Raw genomic sequence first — 14467 nt, 5'->3', positions numbered from 1 at the left:
GGGACAATGTTTTACTCCAATAGTCGCCTGTGCCAGTCGTCTTTTTCAACTTCCCTTGTTCCAGTCCTCGCCAGTCTGTCTTTTAAACGTAGTAGCTTGCATAAGCGCGCACATTTTCCCATTTTTAAGGTAACCAGCCTTCCCTTTACTACATTTTGGTAACTGCCACCCAAGTTTACATGTTTTGTAATATCCTTGTCATCCCTAAAGCTTATGTAAAATGGAATAACACTTACAGAAGTTAAGAATAAATGAATCTATGGCGCCTGTGTTACGTTTCCGCATGGCTCAAAAGGTAATACCGTATTGATCCTATCACATTTCATAACATACCGAGTGCTGTAGCTTCCGACTACAGTAAAGATAACCAAAGCATGCAGGACCAAGCGGGCGTTGCCATAATTTACAGTGAAGAGAAGTGGCTACCTCTGAAATATTAAATGGCCACATTTTCCATCGTCACCACGTTTAGAGCATACTAAACTGGTCTACTTCTGAGCCCTGCATGCTGCAGCTTAGAAACACAGTCTATCCATGTTCTACTTCTGGAGTAGTAGTGAAAACCGATTTTATTGATGGGGATGGCCTCAAGGCCTGCGATGGTATGGGGTAAAGTGTCGCGAAGCTCGTCTATTCACAAGGAGTCCAAACCGGCCTTTCGCATGTAGGAGAGGGGCGTGTGATACAAGACGCCGTTCAGCCATGTCTGTAGGCCGTCTGCGTCTCCCATGATGACTTTGGTTTAGACGGCACGACAACGCCCCATTTTTTTTTTGTATCTGGACAAATACAGAGTAAGTGAGATGAGTCTGTGGGTTGTAATGCAAGTGATTTGGGCTTGTTGGCATGACGCCGTGAGGCTTATAGCTTGTGCAAAGACAAGGACGAAAGGAAGACGTGACACACACAGGCGCTCGTGTGTGTCACGTCTTCCCTCGTGTGTGTCACGTCTTCCCTCGTGTGTGTCACGTCTTCCATTCGTCCTTGTCTTTTCACAAGCTGTAAGCCTCACGGTGTCTACGGGCACATCGTATCGGCGGCAAAAGGGTCAGCTGCCGGTCGATTTGCTGCAAACTTCTCTACAATTTCGCATTCCGGCAGGCAAGTTCGAAAGGTGCCTGCCAACCTCCGAACGCCTTCTCGAGCTCTGCCGCGACCGCGAGGCACAGCCTGTCCATGTAGGGCGCCGCGACCACTTGCACGCCAACCGGCCGGCCGTCCGAAGTCAGGCCCGTCGGGACCGCCGTGCTGGGCAGGCCCGCCACGTTGGCCGGCGCCGTGAGCGACACGTGCCCCGGCCGCATGGCGTGCTCGTTGTGGAACGGCGCCGGTCCCAGCGCCGCGGGGCAAATTAGCACGCCGTCCTCGCCCAGCGAGGACAGGAGGCGCTCCCGGAAGTCTCTCGCCATCGCCAGGTAGCGCCGCACGTAGCCGGAGTCGGGCTTCGGCATCACGCTCTCGATCGTGGTGCACACGACGGCCGGAAAAGTGTGCAATGATCTGCGAACGACATAGAAGACGAACGTTTTCAGAAAAGTGAAGCTTGTTTAACCCAAGGCATACCAACCGAGCTGTGACGCCGAGCTTTCTGGTAATACATTAATTTGCTTGAAGTTTTCTTCTTGCTTGAGTGACCGTGCGAAAACAAGAAAAAGGCGTGGTGTCGCGCCCTACCCCGTGTGCCTTGTATGTGTTGCCCGTGACAGCTTAGTAGCTTTGGCACAACCGAATGCAAGTCTCTTATCATTTCCACTGTGTGATATACAAAATGCGTTCATAAAGCTTTAACTTCTGCTTTACGTGCTGTGTTCCTGTTTGTCAGAGCCCTTTTCCGGCGATGAAGCAATCCGCTTGGAGTTCGAGATAACGCGCTCAAGGTAATTAACGTTCCTTTAGCAGCGTCCTCGAGCGTTAAAGCCCAAGAACTGCAGCCAGCCCGATAGCAAACCGTCTGAAAGCACATTAAAAAAACTTTCCATTCCCAGCCTTCTATGTGGCATTATTTTTTTAGTTGTCTCTCGCTGCAACAGTGCCTAAAGCAATGGCTTGGCAACGCTTCAAGTAGCGTACGTATTACTCATTTTATTTCAAAATCGGTCCGCTGTGAACTCTAGGTGTATTGCAAATCCAATAGATCACAATAATTAAAAAAGAAATCACGAAAGAGCCACCATTTCTGCGGTCAGAATATTCTCATGTGAAACGGTTTCAAGATGCACAGCTTTGGAATGCCCGCAATAACAACGCAATATCGATGTGTCTTGTTCACAAAACGTATTTGCTTACAGAAGCGTACTTGTGAAACTTCGCGCTCAAATGTAGAGGTCACGTGACGTTCAGCCTGCACCGCTAGTCCAATCAATGCACACGCGCTCTACTTAAATGTCAGTTGAAGTAATAAAGTGAGTTTTTGCAGGGGTTTATAGTTTTAATCTTCTTTGAGTGCCTTATTACTGAACAAGGCCATGTTTAAGCTTCTTTAACGCAAGCTCTACATTTCGATACCCCTTTTATGGCCGCTCATAGCAGCTGCTGCATCAAGACGGCCGCTCATAGCAGCTGCTGCATCAAGACGGCAAGTTGGGCCAGTTGGTTGGGATTCAGCCCCGTGTCATCGTTTTATACCTTCTTTCGTCCTTGTCTTGTGTTCCGCTGTAACGAGCCTTACTATAGTAGTTAGCCTGTTCGACCTAGCTCCATTATTTGCTAGGACACCGCTTCAAAAGAAAGAAAAAATAATAGCTTGATCCCGAATCTCCTTCTTTTTCTGATGTTGAAACACTTTCTTGAACGTGGCCTAAATACCGCCACTTAATTTATTGGTGACAGAAGAAGCACTTCGTTTCTACGCTGAAACAGCTACGTATTGAAACAGTAGTTTAGGAATCGATCTGGTCAAGTAGTGTGTACACCTGAGATGAACTATGAACTCTGCGTCGTGAGAGAATTGGCGATTATGTTCTGCGTAGCACCTTGCGTGAGAAAGCACTTAAGGACAGCCCTTTACTGCGCACTGCGTCAAATATTGTGGCGCACAGTGTGAGGAACCATCCCCAATCACATTCAAATTCTATGGGGTTCAATCCCTAATTTGAATTATTCAAATCTCATATGGAGGCCGATTTTACTGTGTAACAACGCATCTAATCGCCACAATTCGATCGCTCTATATTATACCTAACGACAACTGTATTTCTATAGCTAGTTTACTTTGTGTGTAGAAACGTTGCAAGACTTGATAATTTGATCCTTGGTAATACTCAGGTTTATTCTTGGATCTATTCACATGCGTACTGTAGCAAGCCTGGTCATTTTCGTCGTATTGTTCAGTCATTTCCGTCACTAAGCTATATGATAATAACCTCTAAACACGTGCTCTCGTCAAGTAGAACAAAATTAAATTCGTTTTTCTTTCTTTTTTTCTGTGTGCTAGAACCGCGGCTTGAATATGAAGCATGTCGTAGTGAGGGACTCCGGATTAATTTTGACCACGTGGAGATATTTAACGTGTCCACAGTGCACAGGACGCTGGCGTTTTTGCATTTCGTCCCCATTTCATCCTCAGCCGGGATTTGATCCCGTGACCTCGTGCTTAGCAGCGTCTCGCGAATTGTAAAGCAGTCGCTAGACTAGGCCATCGTTTCCAACTCAGCACACGCATTAAGTCCCATTCGAGGTCATAGATTTTTAAGAAGAGTAGAGCGAAAGGCATTGAATCTGCGCGTGGGAGTCTAGTAAGAAACGACCGGAAGATTGTTATTATTATTCGATTTGAATACATACATACACATGGCAGGAAACAGAGTGCGAGGAGCAGGCTGGCAACTGCCACCAGAAAGGGCACAACGCCTGCCTACTCTTCAAAGAGGAGGAGACAGAAACATAGAAATGGAGGATAGGAAGAAGGGGAGGTAGGCAGAAAGAAAGTGAAAGCTGGCAAATGTAAAAGAATAACGTCTAACACACCAAAGCACATGTCACGCACAGCACAGGTGGCAGACAGGAGGGCCAGTTAAAAATTATGCTGATAACAAGCACTGTAGAAGCTGGTGTGAGTCAAGATTTCATGAGCCGGCAAAGCAAAATTGTGCATCACGATCACTTTCCGTTATATTAGCACCGTCAGTAGATTTCATGCGACTCGGCGCCGGACGCGTAGGATTAGACTGCCGAAAGTGTTCCTGACACTGCGCTAACATACCCAGCTTGTGCGCCCGGTGCCAAGTCACAAGAAACCTATCGAAAGTGATCGCATTCACGATAGCGACAGCTTTTTTGACGGGACACATCACAGTGACCAGCATGGCGATGACGACGATGTCATGCCGAGTGGCGGAAATTTGACCAAAAGAATCTTCGCTTCGAAAAAATCCGAGGACACCTCAGCACTTTTTTGAGTCGCGAATGAGAAAGCATTAATATCTAATAGAACGCCGCCCAGCGGTCCTTAGAGTTATGGACTCCTCGCGGACAAGCGAGCGCGTTTTGATTTGGCCTTACCGAGGCGCAGTGAGAACGCAGGCGAGAACTTGCGAGAGAGAGAAAGATAGCGATTGTGATGGGGAAGACGCGCTAATTTTCTGCAGCCCTTCAGGGACCACGACTCAGCGCCATGAGAGCTTGCGCGCGCAAGGAACGCGCGGATAACATAGGCGTCCCAGAGATAGGGTGACGTGCCGCCGCGGCGATGCCCTCTCCCCTCGCCCAACACCTGGCGCGCTTTCGAGGCATCAGGTGTTCCCTTCCGCGCACTCCACTCGGTCGAGACGCGCTCGTGACACGGTATTGCAGCCAATGGCAGTGGGCGCTTAGGTGTCGCTTCGCTGCTACAGACGACAGGCGCGAAGCTCTTTCGCTCCATGGGCCATTTGACGCTTGCGCATCAAAATGAGCTGAATGAAGCCACCAAGCCAGAACATCACGCGAAGTTTGTACGATCATAATTATTATCGCTGTAGCCATCAATCACCTTCCGCAGAGGATCCGCAGTGTCTCGACGAAAGGGTTGATACGGCGGCCGTCGGCGTTGGTGAAGAGGCGCGACGCCGGCTCGCACTTGCTGGCGCTGAACTTCGACAGCCACATCTCGAAGCCGCACGAGAGGGCCTCCAGCTTGATGGGCTCAACAGCACTGCCGCACTGCTCTTTCAAGTGCCTGGCCGCCTGCGACCATTGGCGGAGGACGGCCTTTGTATTCAACCAGTTGTTTCATTCAATAGTTGATTTGTTAAGGAAAGCGATTCATGTCCCAAAGCAGCTGAGGGCTACGATAGGCGTTGAACGTAAAGATAACCACGCCATTTTATACAGAAACAAAATTTACGTATAGGTGATTTTCTTTTAGAGAATCCAGCTTATTTACACATAGCACAAATGCGGTTAAAACTGTTTAATATAGTGCGCTCCACTAGAGCACACATATTTCTTCCCGTCTTTTTGCACCACTATGAAGCATCTTAGGATATTGCCGTTGAGTGCCACCTGCGAAGCGGTTTTCACCTGGCCAGGCAGCGGTAAAAGCACCCTTATGGGAGCGTCTGGTTCGAACGTATGGGTCATTTCTAGTGCTGGAAAAGCTGGGAGTGATGCGGTCTCAAAATGTTCCACCCAACCAAATACAAGCACAACAACAAGAACACTCGGTGTAACAACGTCAGTTACAGCTTTAGTTGATACAAAGGGTCAATACAAATGCACATATAGTGTAAATAATAATAATCGCAGGAGCAAAATAACTTAACCTGCATAGAAGTACAAAGTAAACTGAAGAAGAGCGTACATACAGCACTGCGTCTGGTACAATAGGCTCTCTAGAAAACAATCTCATTATACGTATGTTTTTTTTTTTTTTTTACAATCTGTAGTGCCTGATAAGAAACGTTCCCAAAGGCGCTTTTATTGATGGAAGTACGCACAGTGTGCTTCTAAAACGAAATGTTATATGAACACTGTTAAATAAACGTAACACATTCCTCCTCATTAAAATGAGAGCATCAACATATTTGAAAAGGCTGCAATTGTCGCTACGTTCCTAAGCTGCCTGCGAGAACGGAAGTCATGAGCGAGCGAACGCAATGTTCGCCACATGCTTGCCTTCCTCACTGCCTCGCGCATGTCGGGGTGGATGCGGCTGAAGAAGCTGCACCCTTCGTCATCCGCGTAGAAGACCTTGATCTCACTCAGATCGACCTGCGAGCATATGCCGTAGGATTCGGGTGGGTTAACTGCGCAACGTGGTCCTGCGTTCATGAAGACTCACGTAAGCAGACAGTCGCGGAGTCCGCGACTGTATCCGTGCGTACCTTCTTGTCGAGCTGCATGCGCGCCAGTTGCTCGGGTGTAAGCATGACCTTGAGCACAGCCAGCAGGTCGCACGCGTAGCGAGTCATGGGCCCTGTTGAGTACAGCTTCATGAACTCGTCGTTGAAGGGGTGCCGGTGGCCGTCATAGGACAGGATGCCTGCACAGGATGATGCCGTGGGGGAACACGTGATTGCACCGAACCCACGCGAACCATCGGTTGGACGATCCGTGGGAAATATGGATCTTCGTACCGTTCGAGCCTGTGCCAAGCGGATATAAAGTGATTGAAGATGTGTTCGACGCTGTTGTGGGTAGGCCTAGTAGTTCAGCGCTTCGGACTAGTTTTGCGTATGCGTTTTTCCTGGTTGCTCCGACAAGGTTCCTTCGGCAGTCCATTAAATTGTTACGACCTGCCGTGTAGTTTTAAATTCGGTTTTCATTACATTTTGATAGGCAATACCAAAGGAATCGACGCATTCGGATAGGGTGCAAGATTGTGTACATGGCAAAGCGGCAACCGAATCTTGAAGAAGGTAATGAGAACTATAATGCTAGGGACGAGAAAAAAGAAAACTGCGCTGCGTCACGCCATAATTGCGGTGGCCGTTGGAACATTGACGTGTTCGACGGTGTTCGTCGGGGATGATTGAGCAGAGGAGCGTAATGAAGAACGCGAGGTCAACCGATGCGCGCAACGGGTGTCAAAAGGCAAAAGCCAAAGACCCGAACAAAACGGAGCGAGGCGGAAAATTTGGAGCATACGCGAGAAGCCACAAGGAGCAAAGAGAGGGGCACAAAGGGAGGAAGAAAGCAAAACAAAGCAACTTTAAGATATAAAATTCAGTTTGTTAAGGAACTGCTCATGTAGGCAATCTTTTTCTCTGTCACAAAAACATCGAAATGACACACGGCTTGTTCATACACGTCTCCCTTTTTCACCGCATCATGTAGGCCTCAAATATTTCGTACGTTCGTTCTAAATGTCATGTACCAACGAGCCCTGCAACAAACTTTCTTGAAATCCAGTTATGAAGTTTTACGTCCAAAAGCGACAGAACTGCTGTGAGAGACTACGCAGTTGGGGGTCTACGGAGTGATTTCTGCCACCTGGGCTTTTTTTTTTTTACGTGCATCTAAGTCCAAGTACTAGCCTCCTACACTAGCCTCCTAGCAGTCATTTTCACCCATAATGAAGTCGCCCCATCGGGAATTAAATCTGTAGCCTCGTCCACAGTAGAAGAACGCACTTCGGAGACCGATTGCATGATTCGAGATTTTCAGAACGCTTCTCATTAGGTCTCCCCTCAGTTACTAATACAGATGCTTGTGTGCATAATTATACATAACTCTGTTAAAAAATGAATAATGGACGACTCAACATACCGGAAGCAACGAGTTGTCCTAAATGGCAAATGCTTTCCATGAGTTGATATCACATCTGCAGTTTCGCAGGGGTCCCTACTCGCACCTCGGCTGTTCCTCGTCCTTGTGAATGAAATTTCCAATGAAATCAAGTCACCTGCATGGTTGTTTGCCGATGATTATGTATTGTATTGAAATGTGGCCAGGGCGCGGATTGCGCACAGTTACGGGAAGATTTCCATCGTGTTGAAGCGTTATGCAGATTAAACATTATGATTTTGAACATGGATAAGCGCATGCACGTCAGCTTCACCAGAAAAGCTCACAAAGTGCACTATTTTCATCGTCATCATCAGCCTATCTATATGTCCACTGCAGGAGGAAGGGCTCTCTCCCTGTGGTCTCCCATTACCCCTGTCCTGCGCCAACTGATTCCAACTTGCGCTTACAGATTTCTTAATTTCATCGCTCCGCCTAGTCTTCTCCCGTCCTCGACTGCGCTTCCATTCTCTTGGCACCCATTCAGTAGCTCCAATGGTCCACCGGTTATCTAACCTACGCATTACATGACCTGCCCAGCTCCATTTCTTTCTCTTAATGTCAATTAGAATATCGGCTATCCCCGTTTGCTCTCTGATCCACACCGCCCTCTTCCTGTCTCTTAATGTTATGCCTAACATTTTTAGTTCCATCGCTCTTTGCACGGTCCTTAACTTCTTCTCGAGCTTCTCTGTCAACCTCCACGTTTCTGCCCCATATATTGGCTCCGGTGGAATGCAGTAATTGTACACCTTTCTTTTCAATGATAATGATAAGCTTCCAGTCTGTATCTGGCAATGCCTGCCGTGTGCCTTCCAACCCGTTTTACAGCGAAGCTGTATACCTCTCCCATCCAAGTAAATTTTCATGTCGTTTTTGGCGGGGTAATCAAAAAACTTCCGATACGTGGACCGATCCCGGAGATAGGGCAATGCCGGGCACACCCTCGGCGGAGGCGAAGCAGGCGTTAAGCACTCCCCATACGTGGGCCGATCCTGAAGATAGTGCAATGCCGGGCCTACCCACGGCGGAAGTGCGGTTCCCCATTAAGCGGCCCACATACACAGCTTCGCTGGTCATTCTTCTTCACAGAGTGGAAGGGCAATGAGTTTTTTTATTTTTATGTAAATTCTATTTGCATGATCAGGGTCCCCAGTGAGTAATTTACCTGTATAGAGGTACTCCTTTACAGACTCTAGAGGCTGACTGGTGATCCTGAACTGTTGCTCCCTTGCCATAATCAAGGAGTACAGGAGGCATGCATGGCATTGAACCACCTCGTAGATCGGCCCTGTGGGGATGCGCTACTCTCACGCGTCCTCTGATATCTTGTTTCCTCGCATAGCTCCCGTCTCCTGTAATCCAGCCTCGCCGCATGGCTTTACTGTGGCGGTCGGTATGCTTGCAGGGTAGTACGAGAGATGGCGCGAGTGTTGCTGTGCTAACGCCACGTATCGGCGGGGTTGCTTGGGCGCAAAAAGGAGAAGGCTCTTTCTCTTTGGCTCGCGGCCGCCAAGCGGCGCGGACGTTCTGCGCGTGCGCCGATCCATGCTTCTGCGAGACCGTCTCGCGAGGCCTTCCCCGGAATAGACAAACACGATCGTTCAAGCGCGCCACCGTTCGCGTGAACGTACGCGCGAACGACCAGGAGTTGGTGTCCAGCATGGGACGAACATATTCGCTCGTTATCCGGTCACCGTGAGTCGGATTCCGCCATTTCAGGCGTGCCCATCGGCACGTTTTGTGAATAGGAACTCGGCTAGCAGGCATTAGTCTATGAAAGGTCCAATAAATGCCCGTGTGATTGTTTGCACTACTGCGTTGTCGTTCCTTTGTCCAAGAGCATGGGTGAGAACCTCACAGCCCACTCCTTCGTCCATGGACATTGACAGAAAAAATATCGACCAACGAAAAGATCATAGCTTCGCTGTAAATTGCGTGCTCTGGACAAACAGCCTCGGGGAAAATGTTGGGCACACGCCCAACTGGAGACCCTTGAGCAGGCCCGGCGAGCCGCTGTAACAAGTGGGGCCCTGGAAGAGGCGCTCCACCCACCATAACCAAACAACCTCTACTACAATAAACGCTTACTCTCTCTCTCTCTCTCTCCCTCTCTGTCTGTGTGTGTGCGTGTGTGTGTGTGTGTGTGTGTGTGTGTGTGTGTGTGTGTGTGTGTGTGTGTGTGTGTGTGTGTGTGTGTGTGTGTGTGTGTGTGTGTGTGTGTGTGTGTTTGTGTGTGTGTGTGTGTATGTGTGTGTGTGTGTGTGTGTGTGTGTGTGTGTGTGTGTGTGTGTGTGTGTGTGTGTGTGTGTGTGTGTGTGTGTGTGTGTGTGTGCGCGTGTGTGTGTGTGTGTAAGCCTACAGCTGTGCCAGTAAATGATTTCAACGCCTGAGGAATCACTGACCTATATTCTGACATTATTTCCCCTGAATACGAAAATGATCGCAAGCAGACGTACCAGGTGTGGTCATGTGGCCGAAGGTGCCACAGTAGGTGGATGGGATTCGTATGCTGCCGCCAATGTCGGTACCGATGCCCAAGAGTGCGCCCGCTGCAGAGAGCAGGCTGCCTTCGCCCCCTGCACTGACAAGAGAGGTGGGCGAAATGGTACCTTCTAGATTGCACTCGAAGACCAACGAAACGAAATGGTACGAACGTTGAAAGGAAAACATCTGTTCTCCTTCTTCTTATGATGCTGCATAGAATAGACGCGACTTTTGTAACGCTTGGAAATAGCGCTGCACACACGCATATCGAGTCACCTTACACAGGGTGCTTTCTTTAGCTGCATCAAATTTTTGTAGCACCATTCTAATCCTTGATCTACATTTCTCGCTGAGGCGGCCATTGCTTCCACGAGAAATCGAAATGTTCAATTTATGAATTAACGTAATTTTTACTCTATTATTTTATTATTTACTCTGAAATTTTACTCTATTATTATAACGTAACTATTTACTCTATTATTTTATGCCACATATTTCAATAAACGAATTATAGCCGCTTACGTTGCGCAGCGTATCCACTTGGAACGAATTCTCTGGAGAGTGCCGAGATAATAAGTTTCAAAGTGTCCGTTGATATTCACTGGTGTTCCAGTTACTTTTGTGTTTCAGTACCATGAAGCACCGGTTTCTTAAAGAAGTAACTGTAATGCCAATGCATTTTGTCGGACACTTTGAAAGTTGATATCTCGGAACTGGTTCTGTCTAGAGAACTCGCTCCAAGTGGATAGGCTGCGCGAACTCTGCGGCTATAATTCATAGATTCGTATAATTCGCACACGTTGTCGTGTGAGTTCTTTATACATCGTTCTTGAAAGGGATCCGAGTGCAAAAAAGAAAGACAGGTTCACGCGACAAGGCGACGTCGTCTTCCCTGTTTTCATCTTATGTTCTTTTTTTTCCTTCTCGGATCGATTTCAAAAGCAGGGGCGGTATAACGTACAGTTATTCCACTGCGTTTCTATTCCATTTCCTTCGTTAGCCCTCTGCGATTGGTCAAACATTTAGGAGGCCTCGCCTGAAAACCGAAACTGACGAGAAGTCATGAAAACCGCGAAAACTCCCCATCTCGAGATGATGCGTATACCTTGATTACGCATGATCAAGTCGAACAAAAGAAAGCCATTTATTTCTAATTCAGCGTCTTTGTCAGCATAAGCTTCCCGCACGTCGCAAAACACGGAAAAGTGGCGTGTACGCAGTGAAGATGCAATAATATGCCGAACAAAACTATATATATATATATATATATATATATATATATATATATATATATATATATATATATAATACCGAGACCGATCAAGTTGTCAAGCGCTGTTTATTCCACAAAAGGCAACGCCCCAGCTCACGCGCGAAGAAGACGAAGAACAGGGAAGATGATGATGGCTATGTACAAATGAAAACGACGAAGTACGTTAATAGTGCTTACACTAACTTCCCTTACACCTTCCCTTGCTTACACAGAGGCCTGGGGTGCGGAGTGGAGTCCAAAGCAGGACTTGGTCTCCAGGGTGAAAACGTAGGTCACGGCGTTTGTTGTCGCAGTAACGCTTGCGCTCAGCTTGGGTAGCTTCTGTGCTTTGCCGGGCGATTTGACGGCAATGTGCAACTCGGGCAGCAAAATCTTCTGGAAGCGACGCGTTAGGCGAAGAAGGTGCGAAAAATAGTTCTCTGTCGAATATGGTGGAAGGAGATCGTCCATACACAAGGAAGAAAGGGCTGTAGCCGGTAGTCCGTTGAATAGCAGTATTATATGCGAATGTCACAAAAGGAAGAATTTTATCCCAGTCAGTGTGGTCACGACGGATGTACATGGAAATCATGTCAGACAGCGTACGGTGGAAGCGCTCAGTAAGGCCATTGGTTTGCGGATGATAAGTAGAAGTAGATTTGTGGACGGTATTAGTGGCTCGAAGAACTTCCTCGAGAACTTGTGAAATGAACGCCTTGCCACGGTCACTGAGAAGAACGCGAGGAGCCCCATGGCGCAAGACGATGGCGCGCAAGAAAAAGTCGGCGACCTCAGAAGCGGTGCCGGATCGCAGAGGGGCAGTCTCGGCATATCTTGTTAAATGGTCGACCGAAGTGACAATCCAACGGTGACCGGAGGGTGTCAACGGCAAGGGACCATATAAATCAATGCCAACAAATTCAAAAGGTGCGTCTGGGCAAGGGAGAGGTTGTAGTAAACCGGCAGGAGGGGATGTCGAGCGTTTGCGGTGCTGACATGACGCACAAGAGGCAATGTATTTGGCCACCGTTGAGGATAGGCCAGGCCAGAAGCAGCGGGTCTTTATGCGGTCGTAAGTCTTGTGGAAGCCTAAGTGGCCAGCCGATACATCGTCGTGAAGTGCCTCTAATACCCGCAAACGAAGGCAGCGAGGTAGAACTGGGACCCACCGGTGACCTGTTGGGTGGTAAACGTAGCGGTGTAGCACGCCACCTTGAAGGCGGAATTGTCGAAGTTGGCGTCGCAAGCGGCTGTTGGGTGGTTCGGCGGACCCACTAAGGCGATCCATGAGAGCTCGACAGTAGGAGTCGGCCCGCTGAAGCGAGACGAAATCAGAGCGTGATGAAAGCGTAACTTGGTCCAGGGGCGTTATCGAGAGTTGGTGAGAGGCAGGCGTAGCATCGGAACGACGTGGTTGGGAAGACGACGGCGCGTTACCTAGAGAGAGTGAGAGTGGGCAGCGAGACAATGCGTCTGCATCATGATGGTGTTTTCCAGACTTGTACGTTATAGTGAAGTCATATTCCTGCAAGCGGAGTATCCAGCGGCCTAAGCGTCCTGACATGTTTTTCATTGATGACAGCCAACACAGAGCCTGATGGTCGGTGACGATGGTGAAGTGGCGGCCGTAAAGGTATGGGCGAAATTTCTGAATCGACCAAACGATAGCCAGGCACTCTTGCTCTGTAATGGTGTAGTTCTGCTCCGCTGGAGAAAGTGTTCGGCTGGCATATGCTATGACTTGCTCTTTAGATGCTGTATTGCGTTGCAGAAGTACTGCGCCAATACCTTGTGCGCTTGCGTCAGTATGGAGTATGGTGGGGGCACGATTATCGAAGTGGCGAAGCACTGGTCCAGAAGTAAGATGCCGCTTAAGAGCTTGAAAAGCCGACTCGCAGTCGCTAGTCCACGTGAAAGAGGCACCGGTAACCAGCAGCTTGTGTAGAGGAGCTGCTATTGCTGCGAAGTCGCGTATAAACCTACGAAAATATGACGCCAAGCCGAGGAAACTACGTAGATCTTTCTGTTGCTGGGGGCGAAGAAACTGAAGAACGGCACTAATCTTTTCGGGGTCAGGCTGGATGCCATTTTTTGAGACGACGTGACCCAACACTTTTATTGTTTTGCTTGCAAATTTGCATTTTTTTGGTATTGATCTGGAGACCAGCATTCGCAAGGCACTTGAGAACTTCGTCTAATCGATGAAGATGTTGGCTGAAGTCAGACGAAAAGATGACAATATCGTCCAGATAACAGAGGCATGTCTTCCATTTTGGACCACGAAGTACGTTGTCTATCATGCGCTCAAATGTGGCAGGAGCATTACCAAAGCCAAAAGGCATCACATTAAATTCATAAAGGCCATCCGGTGTAGCGAATGCGGTCTTTTCTTTGTCAGTCTCGTTCATCGGAATTTGCCAATATCCTGATCGAAGATCAAGGCTGGAGAAATACTCCGCCCCTTGTAGTGTGTCCAAAGCGTCGTCAATTCTAGGTATTGGATATACGTCCTTGCGTGTGATCTTATTGAGCGCTCGATAATCCACGCAAAAGCGAACTGAGCCATCTTTTTTCTTTACCAGGACCACGGGAGACGCCCATGGGCTAGATGAAGGTCGTATTATCTTCCGCGCAAGCATGTCAGCGACCTGTTGTTCAATGACCTTTCGTTCGGACGGCGATACACGATAGGGGCGTCGTCGTATTATAGCGGAACCATCGGTTTCAATGCGGTGTGTAGCCGCAGGAGTTTGGCTCAACACAGGGGAACAGCTATCGAAACAGGCTTTGTGTTTTGCCAAGACCACCATTAAGGCTTCGGACTGCGCGGCTGTTAGGTCAGAACCAAGAACGGCTGGAGGAGGGAAAGAATCATCCAAACCTGAGGTTGGTGCTGGCGATGAAGAAGGGCAAAGCGTGACTAGAGAGATAGGTTGAGTGTCGGCGAGGGTTGCCACAGTCATCCCTTTGGGCAGCATCACAGGATCTGGGGTCGTGTTGCAAGCAGACAGAAGGGCGCGGCCG

At 48.5% G+C, this 14467-nt stretch overlaps 1 protein-coding gene across 1 annotated transcript in view; it reads right to left on the bottom strand.

Annotated features, from left to right (window-relative positions):
- Nucleotides 1-550: 550 nt before the first annotated feature.
- The window catches only part of LOC142576425 (fatty-acid amide hydrolase 2-like), a 65918-nt gene continuing 52001 nt past the window's right edge, over nucleotides 551-14467 (bottom strand). Inside the window, exons 4-8 of the mRNA XM_075686555.1 lie at nucleotides 10164-10283; nucleotides 6303-6460; nucleotides 6094-6189; nucleotides 4970-5163; nucleotides 551-1500 (exon numbers count right to left, since the gene is read on the bottom strand). Of these exons, the coding sequence (XP_075542670.1) occupies nucleotides 1080-1500; nucleotides 4970-5163; nucleotides 6094-6189; nucleotides 6303-6460; nucleotides 10164-10283 (989 nt within the window). The 3' untranslated portion in view covers nucleotides 551-1079. The remainder of the gene's footprint in view (nucleotides 1501-4969; nucleotides 5164-6093; nucleotides 6190-6302; nucleotides 6461-10163; nucleotides 10284-14467) is intronic.

The sequence above is a fragment of the Dermacentor variabilis genome, chromosome 3, assembly GCF_050947875.1.
Source record: "Dermacentor variabilis isolate Ectoservices chromosome 3, ASM5094787v1, whole genome shotgun sequence".
Lineage (NCBI taxonomy): Eukaryota > Metazoa > Arthropoda > Arachnida > Ixodida > Ixodidae > Dermacentor > Dermacentor variabilis.
Note: the sequence above shows the minus strand (reverse complement) of the source record. Positions and strands in the feature narration are given on the sequence as shown.